Source organism: Ammospiza nelsoni, chromosome 10, assembly GCF_027579445.1.
Source record: "Ammospiza nelsoni isolate bAmmNel1 chromosome 10, bAmmNel1.pri, whole genome shotgun sequence".
Classification (NCBI taxonomy): Eukaryota; Metazoa; Chordata; class Aves; order Passeriformes; family Passerellidae; genus Ammospiza; species Ammospiza nelsoni.
In genome coordinates, this window is record NC_080642.1 from 7,995,390 (window position 1) to 8,015,048 (window position 19,659).

The 19,659-nt window shown below is 37.3% G+C and overlaps 1 protein-coding gene across 7 annotated transcripts in view; it reads left to right on the forward strand.

Moving 5' to 3' along the window:
• Positions 1-19,659, forward strand: part of ATP11B (ATPase phospholipid transporting 11B (putative)) — a 65,948-nt gene that overhangs the window by 17,226 nt on the left and 29,063 nt on the right. For all 7 annotated transcript variants that reach the window (XM_059478909.1, XM_059478907.1, XM_059478906.1 and 4 more), the window contains exons 4-20: positions 1,790-1,870; positions 6,015-6,122; positions 6,269-6,397; positions 6,522-6,625; positions 7,844-7,891; positions 10,624-10,688; positions 11,243-11,324; positions 12,211-12,361; positions 14,370-14,567; positions 14,840-14,998; positions 15,306-15,478; positions 15,844-15,912; positions 16,852-16,925; positions 17,011-17,114; positions 17,271-17,452; positions 18,173-18,376; positions 18,646-18,799. In XM_059478909.1, coding sequence (XP_059334892.1) covers positions 1,790-1,870; positions 6,015-6,122; positions 6,269-6,397; positions 6,522-6,625; positions 7,844-7,891; positions 10,624-10,688; positions 11,243-11,324; positions 12,211-12,361; positions 14,370-14,567; positions 14,840-14,998; positions 15,306-15,478; positions 15,844-15,912; positions 16,852-16,925; positions 17,011-17,114; positions 17,271-17,452; positions 18,173-18,376; positions 18,646-18,799 — 2,085 coding nt within the window. The remainder of the gene's footprint in view (positions 1-1,789; positions 1,871-6,014; positions 6,123-6,268; positions 6,398-6,521; positions 6,626-7,843; positions 7,892-10,623; positions 10,689-11,242; positions 11,325-12,210; positions 12,362-14,369; positions 14,568-14,839; positions 14,999-15,305; positions 15,479-15,843; positions 15,913-16,851; positions 16,926-17,010; positions 17,115-17,270; positions 17,453-18,172; positions 18,377-18,645; positions 18,800-19,659) is intronic.

A 19,659-nucleotide genomic window follows, 5' to 3' on the forward strand; every position in this document is an offset into this window, starting at 1 on the left:
CTGTAGCATGAGGAAGATGGGAATGTGCTGAAGATGGAACATAAGTGTTATTAAAGTAATCGCCGACAGCATGGCTTTTACTTCTTTTTAATGCAGATTTATCTCTTCAGTTCAATGTTGTGTCATAGTTCTTTCAAACTATTGCCTTTCAGTAGTATCTAAATAAGGATCTAAGGCAGAAATTCTGTTCTGAGTGTCCTCTCAGTTTGTATCAAGTGGATGCCCTCACGTGTATGGCAAATGTCTTCATGTCTGCCTGTCTGCGTTCTTGGAAACAGAGCAGCAGAAAAGTTGAAGTCATTTTGGTTCATTTGTTAGAATGGAATTCTGTTTTTATTCAAATCTCTTTTGGAAGTTCATTAATATCTAATATTTTTATTTTTATGAAGCTAAGCTGCCTTTTAAAGCGGACCACCATGGTATCTTCCCTGTCCTGTGAATCTCGTGTGGCCAAGATGCAGTGTTTGTCATTACCACCTTTTCCACTGGGGATGGCAGAGCTGGGGCAGGGTCTCATTGTGTGATTTCAACTTGCAGCACAGTCCAGTTGTTCACATTGTTCACCACACATGTGCATGCCCAAACCAAGGTGACTGACTGCATTTTGGTGACACGAGGTGTGCCATGGATGTGTGTCCAGCTGCGTGGCAGGCAGAGGACCATGGTGTCCTGGTGAAACATGACAATTCCACCATCACAAAACCTGCTTTATTTTCATATATGAGCTCTCTTGAGAAAGGATGAGAGAGTACAGACAGCAGAAATGCCATGGTTAACCATATCCAGACGAAAATCAGATGCTTTTGGAGCATTTTTCTTGGTCGGTATGCTGCCAAGCTGAAATTGTAGTGCTACCATTAAAGAACAGACAGTATTGCAGGCTAGGTCTCATTTTTGTTGTGTTCTGTAAAGTGTCTGTTTCAGTGAAAAAAACCAACCAAAAACCTTATGTGAGCATTGGAAAATGGCATGATCTGTTTTCTCTGTGAGGTTCTTCCCCGGTGATAGAGTAAACTTCATGTATGACTTTTTTTTCTTCTTTAATGATTCCCAAAGCAATGCCATAAGTCTCAGGTAAAGTGGATCAAATCAATGTCTGTGGTTTTGAGTAGTTCTTGTGTATATCTCCTTTACAGCACTTGACCATGTTGATTTTTTCCTGCAGCAGAAGAGAGCCACTAACATCCCCCCACATACAGAACCTTAGTGTGTACACTGCACTTTTGGCATGCCAGCAATAATTGCACAAATTGTAAAAACCGCATGTTAACTTGGGGCAACCAGAAAGGTGCAGTCTTAAAAAAGTGTTCTCTAATATTTAAACCATTGCAAATTACTGATCTTAACTTTATTTTCACTTCTAAAGTGGATGATGTTATACTCTACATTGCTGGTAAGCAGTAGATCATATAGTGTTGAAACAGCTTCATGAAATGTAGGTTTCCTTCCTTTATAATATTCTTTTGAGTTCATTTTTCTAGGATGAAATTAATACCTTTTTTTTTGTAAGGACCTTTAAAATTGTCACATCCTATATAAATGAGACTAAGGCTTCTCTGTGCCCTAAAACATTTGTTTGCATCATTACTGAAGTATTATTTAGTTGTCAGAAACTGAGTTTTGCCTGAGAAACTCTGCAGGACATGCAGTAAAAGTACTCACAGGTTATAATAAAGAGTTTGGAAAATAGTAGTCTTGCTTCTGGTTTTTTTTTTGGTTTTTTTTTTTTTTGAAAGTACAAATGTAAAGATGACATTTGGACTAATTTTCATATTTTCTTTTCTTTTAGCTCATGATAGATACCCCTACCAGTCCTATTACCAGTGGATTGCCATTATTTTTTGTCATAACTGTGACAGCCATAAAACAGGTAAAGGGGAACAATCTGGCAGCATGAAGTCCTACTGAAGTAAAGTTACTTAACAGAGTCTGGCCAGGATAGTGCTTGGATACTAAAAAAACATTAAAATGGTGTAATTTTTAGAAACAATTTTAGGTTTAATGCTTCTAATTAGATGCCTGAGCTTCAGCATTTGGTTGGTTGTCAAGCACTCAGTGACTCACTGCAGTACCCTAAAATGGACAGTGGATGACTGTCAGGCAGCATTTTTGTCTAAACATTACATGTCACTTGTTATCAGACCTTTTCTGAAAGCTCCTCACTTATTCCTTTGGCACACCTCACTGCCTGTTAGAACCAGTCCTCCCACATTGCACCCTGAGAAAGGAGCTTGGGCAGATGAAACAGTGATGCAAGGTGTGTTTGTCAGTAGTTAAAAGGCAAATTTTGCCCCAAGGGGTAAGTTTTATGGTGGAAAATGTGTATTAACTATGATTGTGTACCAGGTAAAAGCCCCTGGTCTTCTTCGGTTGCATAAAACATTTTGGAATGTTTCATAGCACTTAAAATAAGAAAAATTGTCTGAGTTTAATAAAAATCTTGTTCTAGCACCATATTACATTCTACCAAGACCTAGAGCCTCTGGAATCAGAATGTGGAAATAAAAGAAAAGAAAAAGAAAGAAAAAAAGGTCTTGTGTTTTCTTTATGTCCTTAAACCAAGAGGAGAAAGAAACAAGCTCATAAATAAAGAAGTGATGTGGATAAAAATTATAATCCCTTCTGCAGGGAGGTAATTTTCGGGAACTATCCTCTTCAAGGGATTTGACAGTGCTGTCGGGAATAGATGCAGCCTCGCAACTGAAAAATAAGCAGGAGACTGTTTCAGAGCTGTAACCAGAATTTCAATTTGCCTTCTGTGCCAGAAAGACCCAAGGCCACCCAGAAATAGGGCAAAAGTAAAAATAGTTCTAGCTTTCAAGCAGATAGAAAGGTGTTTGAGACAGAGTGGTTCTTAAAGCTGGAGTAATATTTGGACTAATATTTCATCTTGTTGCTGTGCAGTTTGTGTATGTAGAATGCCCTAATCCTATTCAATTGTTACCATCACCCCAAAAAAAATCACATATTCAAAAGGTATAATCATATGTAGGCAATGGATAATGAAACTGTGTGGACTCAAAGGGATTATGAAACAGAGTTACAAATATTAGATCATTTTTTCCAGAAAGAAGTTGGACTTGTGTAAGTCTAAAAAAGTCCAAAATAATCTTAACACCACCTTACTTCTAGATGTCCAATCTTATATTGGGAAATTTAACTCCCTTATCATCAATTTTGAAGAACAGAGATTCTGTCATTCCTCCTGGAAGCTTCGAATCATTCATGACTTACCAGGCATCAAGAGATTTTCTGGCTGTCTCAATATCTCTGCAAGGACTATTGGAACCACCTAAATTGCTCTAATGGACTCTCATGTTTCTCCTACCTGCTGCAAAGGAAGCAAGCAATATTCACATGCTGTTATCTTCAAGGGACAATGAATTGTGCTACTTCCAACAGGCTGCCCTCAGATAAGGGATAAAGATAAATCTGTTGGAGTGCAAAAGGAAAAATCCCCAGAATTGCCTCAAAATCAGTTCCCATTTTCTCTAAACCAGAAGTGTAATAGGAGCACATCTTAAGGAAAGAACCCCTTTTTGAAAGCTGTGGGGCCCTGGTTCTATATAAATTTGCTTCAGGATGAATGTTAAATTATAATTTTGTATACTCTCAAAAGATGAAGGGGAAAAATGGAAGCATTAATCATATGAAGGTTTGAGAAGCTTAGCAGTGGATGGAAAAAGTCCTCTGCCTTCCAGAAGACTGGTGAATGTGGCACCTCTTGCAAACCTCAGAACTCAGCCTTGTTTTAATCTCAGCCAAGGAGACAGAACTTTTTTCTACTTGGAAGTGTAATTGCACCTAGGTCAGAAGAAGGACATACCAAACTGCAAAGTGATGCAGCTCATGCTGTGTCATTTTGCCTGTCTTGTTAGCCAGAGCACTTTCCTCCTTCTGCCTCTGAAGATCTTTATGCAGTCCTCCAAGGAGTTCAAAGTTAGCAAATAAATAAAAACAAAACAAAAAATTAAAAAAACAAACAAAAATACAATAACATAAAGGTATTTCCCAAGGAACTTTAGGAAACAGTGCATTTTAATAAGTTCAAATGTATTTAGCTTAAGGAACACAGATGTTACTTGACTACCAGGTGAATTATAAAACAACTACTTTGCAGGTTTTGATTAACTATAGACCTAAACTGAAAATGAAAAGCCTGGTAGTATAAAATGCAGATCTTTTCTCAATTACATTGATGCAGTTATTTAAGCAAGACTTAAGAATGTAATTTAATTGAGGGATTTTAATCTTTATTTTTTGGCAAGTAGGCAACCTTCCCTGTATTCCTCTTGCATTTCTCTTTCTCACTGTATTTTTCCAATGTTTTCAAGTGAGGACAAGGATCTCTCAAAAATGCCGCAGTAGGTAAATCTGGGGGGAATTTGAACTGACCGCACAAAGTTGGCTCTTGAAAATTCCCTGGTGTGAGGTGTCACCCTTGTGTTGGAGGCAGGAGGTGTCAGATGGAGAAAGAGCTGAAATCTGTACTTTCTAAAGAAGGTAAATTTCAGTTCTTTGCCAAATGCCCACATTGCTCAGCTGTTCAGGTCTGTGAGACAAATGCCCCAAGGTGACTGGATGTTAGTTAAATCCTTGTTTTCTTCTGTCAGTCACCTTTAACAAGGAGCTGTAGGTACTGACTTTTGCTTTTTCATACTGCTTAGAAAGGATTCAAGAGTTGTACTTAGGGACTTCAGGATTCTGATGTCCCAGTATCTCTCTGTATGGCTGCTATTACTGCACACTTCTTAATTATTGATTTTGAACTATTTGATATATAAAGCTCTTTTCTTTTTCCCTCTCCTTCATCTTTCTTTTCAAACACAGATAGTGCTGTCCTTACTCATTTGTGCAAGTAAGAGTGGAGATGTGTGAAGGTAGAACTACAACACTATTTTTAACATGCAAAATTCATCATATAACTTTTCCTACAAACTCCAGAACTCTAAATTGCATCTGCATTAGTGCTTCTTGTACAATGACATTAATATAATGTTTGTAGGAAGAGTTGGGATTATCTCTGCTGTTTCTCACAGCTGCCTTCTTCTGTCTTCAGACTTCCAAGGAAATGTTTTTAACTCTTTCACAGTTCTTATACCTACAGAAAAGCATTTTAGGAAGTCTCTCTTATTGCAGATTAGTTGCAGGAGTCTTGCCATGTTGTAAGGGACATTTGAACTTCCTGCATGATTGATCCATTTCCTGTGCTTGCTTGTGGGACTTTCCAAACAGTACCTAGACTTGGGGATCAGAGATTAATATGCTATTATGATCTAATGCTGTTAGCAGTGATTCATACTTTGGAAAAGTAGGAGGTGAATAGTATACTTGGATTCACAGTCTTGAATATTTGCACATGTGGACATGGGATAAAGGTGCCTAAACAGGTGTGAAGTATCAAGTAAAGAAAAGCTGTTTAGTTTGTCATTTAAAAGCTCAGTTGCTGCAGACTGTTCCATTAGGACTCAAAAAGAACAAAAATCTTCTCAGTCATCTTCTCTTGCTGGACAGAGCTGATGTGTCAACAGCATGTCACGCAGAGTTAAGTCTTGAGGTTTCATGCCTGGGCTATGGCAGTAACTATAAGAAATGCCATATGGTATGACTTGAGAAAGTAATTTTAATCTGTTACTTCTGAAAAACAAGGAAACCACAAAGGAGCCTGAGGTCTGACTGTTCCTGGTTTTGTGGTGTATTAATCCATATAGATCAAAGATTTATTGAGTGCTTGGTCATCAATCCACAGAAAATGTCACTGCCTGTTTGTTTTAAGAGAACATGGGACTGTTAAGTTTCTTTACCGCTTCTGCTACTTTATTTGCCTTTACATGTTTGTGTAAAGTGACAAAATTAAGAGGTTCACAGCTTCTTGAGTAACAGCTGGAGCAGAAACTCAAGTTAGTAACTACTCAGACAATACAGGAAGTAGTTTGAAGACATTTGCTTAGTAAATTTAGTCTGTTTTTTTAGTTTTCTTGCTTAAAAAGTAGCTTTTTATGTGTTTTCCACAGGGCTATGAGGACTGGCTGCGACATAAAGCAGACAATGAAGTCAACGGTGCTCCAGTTTATGTTGTTCGAAGTGGTGGCCTTGTGAAAACCAGATCTAAAAACATTCGGGTAAAGGACAAATTGAGCATTTTGTTTTTATTATATAGCCAGAACTCTTATTTTATTGCTAATCATTGTGGTTTGGTAACAATGCTGAAAGAAATTCTGCCCTTTAAACATCTTTGTATATTTCTGATCTCTGTTCACTTTGTTAGGTGGGGGACATTGTCAGAGTAGCCAAAGATGAGACTTTCCCTGTTGATCTGGTGCTCCTGTCATCTGACCGAGTGGATGGTTCATGCCACGTTACCACTGCAAGTTTGGATGGAGAGACCAATCTTAAGGTCTGGGTTATTCATGTGAAAGAGAATGTAGTTAGTTTGTGGTGCCATTTTTCCTTCAGCCTGTTGAAATAGCTGCCCTGCTGCCTGGTAGTCCTGTAGTAACCCAATGGTCGCTGTTTTACAGACACATGTTGCAGTCCCAGAAACAGCAGTGCTGCAGTCTGTTGCCAACCTGGACAAACTGGTAGCTGTTATAGAATGTCAGCAGCCAGAAGCAGATCTGTACAGGTATCACTTTATTATTAAATATTTTGAAATTGAATCAAAATGAAGTGTTTAATACTCAGAATGTTACATGTCTTGCTAGGGTTAAAATAGCTTCAGACATCTGCTTGAATTTCAGGTTTTAATAATCAGCTTGTGTTTATACATATGTACTTACTGAAAGTTGCAAGTAACAAGTTAAACTTGGGTACTTGAGTAGTAAACCAGATGTTATAATATTTATCTTTTTTATTTTAATTATGTACATTTCAGTTCTAATCAGTAAATGTGTTTCAAGATTTTAAAGAATTAAATGGCCAACAGTGTGATCAGGTTGAAGAAAGTCCGTAAGGTTCTGCTGGAGATTTCAATATTATATAGGATATGTTAAAGTGAAATTGATTCAAGTCTAATTCTAAGGATATGTGATGCTCATATTTATTTCACATATGCTTCAGGGAAGATTTGAACTCCATTTTTCAGCAGCAAAACCTTACATTTTAAAAGGGATATCCAAGCGTGCTTTAACATCAGCAAGCAAGGTCATAGGCTCTGTAAAGCAGCATCATGGGTAGCAAAAGTTATGTTCCCATCCAAGTTTCTTCTGAATTGTGTAATGGAAAATGATAGCTATGAAGTAGCAGTTTTTAAAATCCAAGTATATTATCACAGCTATTCTTAGGTAAGCTTGGAGATCTTTGAGAAATATTAGGTATTTTAAAACTAAGATACTCAGTTTGAACAGATGTTCAAATATTTGATATTTAGCAAATTAAGGTACAATCACTATAGAAGTTTGTGTCCCTTTTTGTAGCTGGAGTCATGCTAAATATGTGCATGTCAGATTTTTAAATGTGTAGTAGATTGGCTTTATTAAATGAAAAGTTTCTTTTTCTGATGGATAATGTGCAAACTTAGATTTGTTGAGGAATTATTTCTTACTGAATCATCAAGAAGTCACAATCTGTTTAAATTAATAGAAATGTAATCTTTTGTGGCAATTAATCAGAGTTAATAAGCTTTCTCAGATGCCTGTTCCTATGAGGGATAAATGTTTCTGTTGCTAAATGTCTCTTGTAAAATTACTGCCAGTTTCGCCATATTGGTTTGGTTTGATTGTTAATAAAAGTTGATTTATTTTTTACTTGTGAACTATTAATGACTATTTTATAAATGTAGAGAAGGTTTTTATGTTTTTGAGTCTTTATGTAGATACTTCTAAGACATATCTATCTTTAATAGATTTGTTGGAAGAATAACTGTAAGTCAACAAGCTGAAGAAATAGTACGGTGAGTAAATTGTATAAGATAATTATTTAGAACATGTGGAGGTGGTTAAAATCTTAATCATCACAAGAGTTACTGTTGAATATATGAAAAGGGGAGGTATTTTTACTAAAAGTATCAACTGCAGCTGCATACCTCAGATGGAGATGAGAAAAGATGAGTGAAAAAAGTACATTACTACCCAGTTTTGCAGATTTAATACAAGAGTTCTGGAAAACTTGGCTGTTGTGAGGCAGGTAATTTTTTGGCATTGGTAATCAGCTGGTAACTGTGTTTTTAGTTTTTAATTAAAGCATTTATTGATCTGAAACAATTTCCACTGACATAGTAATCTATACTACAAGAGATCTCCTGTCATCAGAGGCACTGAGAAGGAGTTTTTGCTGTTCAAATCCCTAGAAATTCCTGGTTTAACAAAGCCTCTGCTATAAATTTGTAATTTTTAGTATCTGTTTCAAACTACAGCTAGACTGTGCAGATAAGTGCCTACATCTGTTATGTGCAACACAGCTGTGTGCCCATAATCATGGGCTCACCACCTTTCCTTGTGCAGTCACAGCAAGTAACAAACACGCTTGCAATTACAAAAATAAAGATATGAAGCCAATTATAGACTTCCATCTCGACTTCCTGGAAAGATTTCTAATTGCTGTGGGTTGGTCTCAACTACCACTGGGGCATCCAAACAGCTGATCATTCAATTCCCACAACCACAACAGGATAGGAGAGAAAACAGGAAGGACAGGAGTTAGAAGAATAATGGTTTGAAATAAAGACATAGAAATCACTCACAAGAAATTGCTAAATTTTCAGAAATATTTAGCATTCAAGTTTAGTTATTTTATCTTGAAAGTTGTTAATTTTCCAGCTTTCAAAAAACTTTATCACCTCTTCTGAAAAGGTGAAGTGCTGTGTGCAAATTTGTCACAGAAGCAGGTAAATCTGCTATGGTTCTTTCACTCCTCTAATGTCCAAAATGTTATCCTTTACACTTTTTTTTAGCGAAATTTCTTGTTGAATTTTAAAAGACTACTGTTTTCCTTGTAATATCTGCCTTCAGTCTGAGGAGCTGAATGTCTCTCAGTCTGAGGCTGGCAAACATCTGTCAACTTTGGATGGGAGTGACATGGAGTTCAGAGTGAATCAAGGAGTTTTGCCAGAAATACGGAAGGGTAGCAGCCAGGTCACTTGGCCTCAAGTTCAGTGGCTTAGTCACCCTCACCAAAAAGCCTCACCCATGCCACCCCCCAAAACCCACTCAGCTGTTCTCTAAGGTCATTTTTGTTACTTCATTGAGAGCTTTTCAGAATTCATTCCTGCCAAGCTTGACAGGTGCAGCATTGGGATAATTTATCAAAATAATTCAGTTGACAATGTGAAACAGCTGGTTTAAATGGAGGTGAAAAAAATAATTGCAGGTTCTGACTACTAGTGGAGCTGTATCTTCTGTCTAAGATAAACTTGTCTGATCTGTGTTGCACTGATTCAGGTTTGGTATTTTGAGTCAGGCTGATTTTATAAAATTGAATCTAGAAATATAAATTATGTTTCTTATATGAAAATTTTAAATGCTCAAGCATTTAGTCGCTTTTAGTTCAAATTTTCACTTAAAGTCTGAGTATAGCCTAAAATATTAACATAGGTATGTTTAATTTAAAGAATCCATGATAATCTGTGTGTATAATTGGTACACGTGGTATTTGTGATGGTAACTGTTACATTTGCAGTAACATTTAAGTTAATTTTTTGACTGTGGGAGGTGGGTTGTGGATTTGATTTTGGCTCTTTTGAGTAACTTCAGATTATACTTTCAAAGGGACTTCAAATTTAAGAGCTTTGTTTATCTACTAGTGATCATGGCCTGCATGTGGCACAGCTAAGGAAAAATAGGGTAAACCCAAGGGCTTGCATGCCAAAGCACTTAGCATCTGAACTTCTAATTCTTTTATTTCTACCTAATGTGTCAGTCTGGCTGCTGCAGTTGTTAAATTTCTGCTTTCATTTGAAATAATGGAAAAAATACTTCTTTTAAAATTTCTAACAACCCTGCTGGCAGTTTCTAAAGATGGTACAGCTGCTGCAGTAGAACATATGGTTCTAACCTTATAGTAACCTTGTTTCTAACTAGACCTTTATTTTCACAGCGCTGCTTGTGATGAACTTTGCCAAAGAAATTAATGTGTTATTGTATTGTAATAGATGTGAGGAAAAAACATCTATTTTACCTCCTGAAATTTGATCTCTGTGTTATGAAAAAAAAATTGGCATTGCTGCCATGGTATCCATCTAATTGTTTGTTTCTTTGGTATGAATAGCTTTTGAATTTTCTAGATCATTTCAGTCTGACAGAGGGGTAGAGGATTGGTAAATTAGCCAAACCTAAACCAGCACTTTGGGTGCACTGTGAGCTCCACTGGTTTCTTGCCTGCTTCCTTCCCAAGCACCTTGTGTGTCTGTCTGAAGCAGCCATTTGGAATATTTAGCTCAGTCAGTATTATGGGATATGGAACAGTGGTGGGGGCGTATGGCAGTGACCAAAGGAGACATGAAAGGAAACAGAGAGCTCTGTGGAGACGTGGGAGGTGTGGTGAAAGGGGTAAGATCACTGATTGAGTTGCTGCATTGGGAATTTGTAGGGGATATAGGACAGCTTTGCATAGGAAACTGGATTTCAGTACTTCTCCAGAGTACAGAACAGCTGATGTTCACATGCTGATATGTCTGTTTCTTTTTAGACCTCTTGGGCCTGAAAGCCTCTTACTTCGTGGAGCAAGATTAAAAAACACTAAAGAAATATTTGGTTTGTAGACATCTAAATATTTAAAGAGTATTCTCTTCTTAAAGCATGTTGATGAACTGTGTTTTAATTCTACTTGCACTGAAGAAATTGTAATAATCTTGCTGACTGTTACCTGAGGGGATATGATTATAGATGAAAGTAATGATATTATGCTGAAGAACCTCTAAGGATATAAAGTTCCAGCTCTGCTCTGTGAAAATATTTGAAGTGGTTTGATAAAGGAATAACTTAACTTCAATGGATAAATGACTGTTCTTACTGTTACCTATTGTTGAAGGCTTTCTCCTGAGATTTACCATGCTGATTTCCATAAAATACATATTGAAGAGCAGTACAGTCATAATAATGAAGAGTGTTAAAGTAGGTGTTAAAATTACTTCAGTAATACTCTTTTACTACAGAAAAGTCTTGCAAATAGTACAAAATACTGTCTCATAGTAAACACAGAAGTAGTACCACCTTTTGCTTTTATCCTGTATCTCTCAAAATGAAAAATTCTGCAGATTGTATTTATGAAGAAAATGAAGTCTGACTCTTCCCCCTTTCCTTCCCAGGTGTTGCTGTGTATACAGGTATGGAGACAAAGATGGCATTAAATTACAAGAGTAAATCTCAGAAACGGTCAGCAGTAGAAAAGTATGTTTATTTTCTAATATCTCTCTTATTTGTAGAGCTTTAACTTACTTTTTCCTGTGTAGCCTTAAAACCCTGGTGGTCTCATCATTGAGTTATAGGCAAAGAGAAGAGAGTATTTATTGCCTTGCCTTCAGTAGGAAGCTATAAAGATAAAATCTATTTTTTGATATTACATCCTTTAGTAGTGTACAAAGTGGAAATATCCAAGCTTGCTCCTGGTTGCAGGATAGTTATTACTATGATAGATATTTATATTGAGTCTCATGATTTATTTTAAAAGGAAAAGGAGTTCTGATATGTTGCCTTTATTCCAGTTACTAAAAATCTGAGAGAGCCCCCTGGCATTCTTGTGCAAATATATAGCTACATACATGTGTAGCACAGGAGGAGTTCAGTCATCAAAGCATGGGCAGGAAGGATGGTCTGGCTGGTTACAGAGCAAGAAGCAGGTGTGACTATCCTGCTGTAGCCTGGCCTGGGTTAAATGCTCAGCTGCACATGGCAGTGCTCTTCTAACTGAGGAAAAAGTGCAGCCATGGGGTTCTGCTGTGCTTGTTTGTACTGCCTGCACAGCCTTGCAAGCTCCTTGGGGAAAAAGGAGCAGTGTGGGACTGTAGGTGTGACACAAGTCAGCTGTTGGGGTGGTCCTGCATCTTAATCTAGTCTTCATATTGCTATGTAGAGAGTTTAGCTTAGTCAGATGTAGAATTTCTTCCCCATTCTGTCGCCTGCTTGTTGCATAGAAACTTTATATCTGTATCAAGCACAGGCTACACTTTCTAAAAAAAGTCCAGCAAGTTTTTCATCAATTCATGTAACCACACTGTGTCAACAGATGAAGTAAAATAAACTAAAATGTCTTGCTTTATTTTTTGCCTCTTTATAGGTCCATGAATTCCTTTTTGATTATTTATCTAATAATCCTCCTCTTTGAAGCCATTCTAAGCACTATTTTAAAGTATGCATGGCAAGCTGAAGAGAAATGGGATGAGCCTTGGTATAATGAAAAAACAGAGCATGAAAGAAACAGCAGTAAGGTAAAGTAGTTCTGCCTGGGTGCATATCTGAGGAACACTCAACCAATATACATCAATGTCATATATATTATGTCTCTATTCTATGTGTAACCACCACATGATCCCCTTGCAAGTCTCTGTGATGTTGTCTCAGTGATTTTTGAGTTAGTCCCACGTAGCCTCACCATTGTGTAGAAATATTTCTATCTCTGTTACTATTTGGACCTTTCCTTCCTTTATGAAAAGACCAGACTTTTTGAAAACTTTTGAAAAGGCTGTTAGAACATATTTCTGATGGTCCATGTTCTAATTATTGTTCTTTAGGATGTCTTTTGTCATTCCATAAAGGAAAAGAGGACAAGGATGGCTGTTCTTGTGTATGTTCTATTGCAGTGATTTCACAGTTTGGGAATTTTGTACATTCTGTGATGTTGAGATGATTTGGGCAATTTTGTATGGCTGTAATTTTGCTCAAGCTCCTGCTTGCCTGCTCGGTTCTCTTTAGAGATTGAAGGGATACTTTAAAGTGTCCCTGAAATCTGTGGCTCTGAAAAGTATCTCTTTTTTCAATTAGTCTGTATTTTTCTGTGTTCTCTTTAATTTTTGATTTCTGTATGAGTCTGCCTTTGTCCAAAGCAGTTCAGGAGCTTAATCTGAAATAATTGCTATGCAAGTTAGTCTAGCCTGTGGAGCCTTTCAGTTCTGAATAGGGCAGGGATAAGTATTTCCTCAATCTTTCCATTCCTTTGCCATCAGGAGTGTAGAGAGCCATGTGTGTTTCTGCAGCGTCATTCTCCTTCTGTCATGTCTTTGTTTTTCTGTCTCCCATGTTGACTTCTACAATCTGCTTTTCATTTCTCAGCATGCTGACATCCTTACTCAGAGTTCTTTCCCTGTCCATCTCCTCCTGTGTATGCAGATGGTTTTTTCATTGCCATTGCTTGAAGAAGCTCTCTAACTTAAGTAGTTGTCACTACCTCTCTTAGATGAATTACTGCTCTCACTTTCTGTCTGTCTTTTCTGGTTTAGTTTGGAAGATCTCTTTAGGCACAGAGCTTGCTGAGTTTTTGTCAGCTATTTTAATTATTTATTAAATACTTACAGCAATGCTCCCTAAAGAGGAAGAATAGACATTATTTAACTTTGCAAATTGTTGACTACTTTTATGCTTCCTTTATTTAAAATGTTCTCCTGCACCAATACCTGGTGGAGTTAAAAGAGGTTTTTGTCATCTCTAGTCTCCCTTGCTCAATATTCAAGTGTTGGTAAGAGTCTTTCCAAGGTACAGTTTAGATACTGAGCTTGTTGTGCAGATGAAAAAGAGACTCTAGTGTTGCATTTCATGGTTTGTTAAAATTATCATACCTAGTAAAAAGAAGTTTCTCTCCTGTCACATTGGTGTTTGCCTGAAATGTGTGTGTGGAACACAATGATTTGAAGAGGCATAAAAGAAATCCATGTGGTCCCTTTCTTTTTGTGTGATCTGGATCACCCAAATCACTTGGGAATACCAGCAGACAGGAACACTTTTGACACTTTGCTGTCCTGAAACAACAGAGTGCTTCCAGATTCCTCTGACAGTCTGGAAAATCACTTGTTTGGTTTCACAGTTTAGGATTCCTTAGAAAAGCTTCCATGAATGATGCTGTTTGATGGAATGGGGAATACATATGATTTCTCAGACCGAACTCATTCAGAGATGGAAAACAGAATCACCATGACAGTTAATATTAATTGGCAGCCCTCCTGACAGATTCAACAGAGAGACAAAAATTAATGAACTTGTGAATTGAAACCTGCAGTCAGAGCTTAAGGCAGACTTTTTGCATCAGTGTGGAGGTGTGTTACTGGGGCAGCCTGCAAATGCCTGTGTTGTCACTGGAGTGTTGTCTCTCTCGTGTGTGTGGGGGACTTGGGCTTCTCTGGCTCTCCCAGTTTGTCATTTTTCATGCATATTGAAGCATAATATGTCATCAGGTTTCACCTGATCACTGTGGTAATCTTCACTTTTTCTTTTTTTCTCTTGTAGATCCTGAGATTTATTTCAGATTTTCTTGCTTTTCTGGTACTTTACAATTTTATCATACCCATTTCACTCTATGTGACTGTTGAGATGCAGAAATTTCTTGGGTCTTTTTTTATTGGCTGGGATCTTGACCTCTATCATGAAGAAACAAACCAGAGAGCACAAGTAAATACTTCAGACCTCAATGAGGAATTGGGGCAGGTAAAAAATATGTTGTCTGTTGGGTTTTTTTCATCTATTTTCTACTTAGTTTTTAATATTAAAATTTGTTACTGTGGGATTTTTATTTCTTGTGATATGATTTCTGATTAATTTTAAAATAAGGTATAAAGATGTGATAGCAGAAGTTAAAATTCTTATATGATTAAAAAAATGTGTGTAAAAGAAAGTGTGAGTGGAGATGATTGTATCTTTTTTCTTTTAACAAGTACATGCAATTCCAAAGTGGTTTTTTTTGTTTTATTTCACAAAAGGTAGAGTATGTGTTTACAGACAAAACTGGCACATTAACTGAAAATGAGATGCAGTTTCGGGAGTGCTCTATTAATGGCATAAAGTACCAAGAGGTCAATGGTAAACTAACTCCAGAGGGATTTTCTGAAGATTCTCCAGATGGAAATAGGCATGGTTTGGTAAGGCCCTTTGGTTTTCCCACCATTAGTCATTCTAGTTTGAAAGTGTTTTATTTCAGAGATATATTCTTGTACCATTAGCATAAAAAAACCCCAACCCAAACATAAATCAGAATTTCTGAATAGTTGGAAGCTTTCAAGTGTCACTGAACAAATAATATTTATTAAACATGTTGAGATGTGATTATTTAACATGAAATGCTTGGCAGATTTGTAAGTAAAACCACTTTTCCCTTAAATGTGTTCAAAACTGGGTTGATATGTAAATGTTACAAATGTTACAAATCAAGTTTTTTCTTTCTTCTAGGTGAAAGAGGAAGAGCTCTTCTTGAAAGCAGTTTGTCTGTGCCATACAGTGCAGATCAATGCAGATCAGACAGATGGTGCTGATGGTCCCTGGCATGCCAATGGAATAACATCCCCCCTGGAATATTATGCTTCTTCCCCAGATGAGAAGGCTTTGGTGGAAGCTGCGAGCCGGTGAGCAGCACTGCCAGGCCTGTCTGACACAGGAATTGCCTGCAAGGCAACCTTAGAATGGTGAAGAGCAGGGCCTGGCACTGTCACCTTACTGGGAAAACATTCAAATGTAAAATCCTCAACCCCCTCGGTGTATTATAAAGTGATGATTTGAAATACTTATGAAAATACTTGAGAAATTACAGTGGTCAGGGTATAATGTGAATAAAATACTGCAGAAATGGGCATTCTTAGTTTTTCCTAGAAGCAGGGTAAGTAATGGGGTGTAAGAGTCTGTCCTTTTCTTCCCTGCCATCTTCCCCTCCCTCCATTAATAGGCGTTTTGTCTAAAGACATAATTAAGTGTATATTTTCTTTACTTTTAGGGTTGGAGTAGTATTTACTGGAATTAGTGGAGACAGTATGGAAGTAAAAAGTCTTGGAAAACCAGAGAGGTATTTGTTTTTTTTCCTTGATTATTTTGAAGGCTAGAACATTAGTGAAGATTAATGTAATGTTCTCCTCTTAATCCTCTTTGTTCATAAGCAAACCTTGCCTTTCCACAGCGTGCTCTGTTTAATGCTTTTCCCTTGATGTCTTCAAGACAGCTTGCATCTTATTCCTTACCAATTGTAGCTGAGATGCAAGAATTTTGTGTGAGTTACTCTGTGTAGGTGTGTGTTGTAACAGTTTGTATCTTTGCCCATTCCTCAAAGGTTGGGACTGTAGCAGAGTTGGAAAACTGAATTGCTTATTCAAGTCTTGTTTCAGCTCTCGAAATTCCCAGAATCAGTCTCGTCTGTGCATAATCTAATCAGATGTTTTAAACTTTCCTAAAATGAGTACAAATTATTAATAACTGTATATGTGCAGTATTCCATAGCTCCTTTTACTCATTTGATCTGTGTCAGCTAGTTGGCAGTACTTTGAATTTAAATGCCTAAAATTAATTTGCTAAGCTAGTGGTAATATAACAAAAATTAATCCACTTACCAGGGCACACACACTTTTTTAACAGTCTAGATTTTTTACAGATTTGTCAGAAACAAAATGTAGTTTTCAAAGTTATACTTGAAATAATGACAGAAGGATGAAGAAATAGATAGGAGCTGCTTGTAATTGCCAAATGTCAAGTTAGTACCCAGAAAGCTATTCCTGTTGGTAGAAGAACCTTTTATTCTTACATAATGGAATTAAGCATATATAAATTCATAAAAAGCAATGATCAATGATTTTTGTTCAGCAGTGATAGCATTGCTTTCAGAGTTGTATACAAAAATAACACTTTGAGGAAAGGTCTGTGGTGTAAGAGTCTATTTATAAGTAATTGTCTTTGGAAGTTTATTTCTAAAAATGTTTTCTTCCTGTTCCCTCTTTTAAAATACAAAATGCAGGTATAAATTGCTTCATGTTTTGGAGTTTGATCCAAATCGCAGACGAATGAGTGTCATTGTAGAGAGTCCCTCAGGTGCGTGATCAGAAATTGCACAAGCAGCACTTGAGAACTTCTTAAACAACATTATTTTTAATTTCAGTTCTATTTGACTTTCTAGGGGAGAAGCTTTTATTCACAAAGGGAGCAGAATCTTCCATTCTTCCTCGCAGCAAGAGTGGAGAAATAGATAAAACAAGGATACATGTGGATGAATTTGCTTTGGTAAGGGTGTAGGCTTGCCCAACTCCCAGCCTCAGCTGAACAGAAGAAAATTCATGCAGGATAAATTGTGACTTGAAGTGAAAAAATTGCTGGTGACACCTTCTTGTTAGATCAGAAACTTGGCTACTCTGAATGAAGTCTTTTATTTTCTTGCAGAAAGGCCTAAGAACTTTGTGTGTGGCCTACAGAAGATTCACACCTGAGGAGTACCAAGAAATTGGCAAACGCCTTCATGAGGCCAGGACTGCCTTACAGCAGCGGGAAGAGAAATTAGCAGATGTGTTCAACTTCATAGAAAGGGATCTGGAGTTGCTTGGGGCTACAGGAGTAGAAGACAAGTATGCCGTGGAGTTATTGCTATCTGCACTCAAACCCAACGAGTTTAGGATTTATACTTGAAATATGAAGTGTGAAAAACTCTCACACTGTGACCAAAAGTTCTGTGCTATTCTTCTTTAGTATATTTACCTTTGGACTGAGGCAGATTCAAAACAAAACTTGTACCAACTGATTCTGTCTTAATAACGGTGACGTACAGTGTGTTTCATCAGGAGAGATGTCATGTATGTGAAATGGAATAATTGCAACAAATATTTAGTGTAATAGCAAATTTGTTAGGAAAGCTTCTACATACAGCTCCTTTGCAAAACATTCTGCTTGTGCTCTGTATGTCACACGGTGTGTTGTGCACTGAAGTGAGCACATGGGGCTTGAGAAGCTTTTCATGCACCACAGTAGCCAGGAATTATTGTGGACTGTTTTAAAGCTTCTGAAATGCAGTGGCAGTGCCTAGTTTAAATCAAGACGTGCTTAGTACAAATTTTTGATCCCTTTAGAAGGATTGAAGTTTAGTTTTTGTTTCATCAAAGCCTTTGTTTTGTTGCTGGTAACAGAATATCATTTGCCAGACTATGATTCTCTGAAAATACATGTAACATTGGAAAGGCAGACTTAACTCACCATGACAGTGGGGTTGCAGTGGTAGCATGGAGTTACAGTATGAGCTCTTTTGTTTGTAAAGTGTTCAGTTGGTTATTTAATATTTTTCTTGTTTCTAGACTGCAGGAGAAAGTCCAAGAAACTATAGAAGCCCTCAGGCTGGCTGGTATCAAAGTGTGGGTGCTCACTGGAGACAAGCACGAAACAGCTGTTAGTGTCAGTTTATCCTGTGGACACTTTCACAGAACCATGAACATCCTTGAGCTTGTGCAGCACAAGTCAGACAGTACCTGTGCAGAACAGCTGAGGCAGCTAGCCAAGAGGTAAAATACCTGAGAAGTCACTATCTCAGTGATGATCTCAGCTTGGGTTGCTTTCATTCTTAAATTTTATGGCAGTCTCTTTGATGCATGTGCCAAACAAAAAAATTGTCTTTAAAAAAATCATATATTAATATCATTACAGACTGGAAAAAGTAGTCTGTCTGACAGATTAACTCCTTTGCTTATTGTCTGGCCAACAACATAGTTTATAGCAAAATTGGGATTTTACTGTTAACACTGTAACATTTAACATTTTTGTCCCCAAATAGAATAAAGGAAGACCATGTTATCCAGCATGGACTGGTTGTGGATGGGACCAGCCTCTCTCTTGCACTCAGGGAACATGAAAAACTGTTCATGGAAGTTTGCAAAAACTGTTCTGCAGTGTTGTGCTGTCGCATGGCACCCCTTCAGAAAGCAAAGGTAAGTGAGAATATGGACAGGATTGCCTTTGAATTATTTTTGTCATGCTTTGAGGAGGCAGGGATGTCTGACACTGCTTTGTTTGTTTGTCTGACCCTTTTTGTGACCTCTGAATCATTGTTAAATTCAGATCTAGAGTAGATTGCTCAGAAGTTTCTACATTTGTGTTTGAAAATTTGCAAGTGGATGGAGAAATCAAAATACTGCCACCAAGCTCATCTTTATTCTGCCTCTTGAGTGTTCAGTAAGGCAGCAGTTCTCCCAGTCTCCTACATGGGTTTGCCTTAGCTGCTCCACCACTTCTCCAAACCAAAAAAAACTAAATTGAAAATTCATGAACCTGTAAGGAGAATACTGTGCTTCTCTAAATACTTTAAAAATACCCCAAGTTTGAGGAAGAAGTAGAAGGGAAGACAAGGCCTAGTCTCCAGGAAAGGTTTGCCTTAATGCTCTCTTTTACTATCATTTTTCATTCACATATACTGAATTTTACTCAAATATGTGTTGGATAAGATTCAAAATCAGATTTTGTGATTTATTTTTTTTTAACTCCAGAATGCTAAGCTCTGAAGGACTATAATATTTTTTTTCCTTTTGAAAATTTCTCTTAATGAAAAGACATCTCTTTACCCTAAAGCACTAGGAAACCCTTCTGTGAGGTATTAGATGTTCAAGAGGCAGGCTGTTCTGCTGTAATAGGAGTGACCTGTTTGGAGGTCACTCTTCCTTCCAGAGTTCTCATGCAGTCTTTGGAATCACTTCAGTATAGAACTGTTCACCTGGTATAGTATTAGTTTCAGTGAAATGTTGAAAGATAGCGTTGCTACACTGAATAAACCAATCTGTTGGATGTGTCAGCT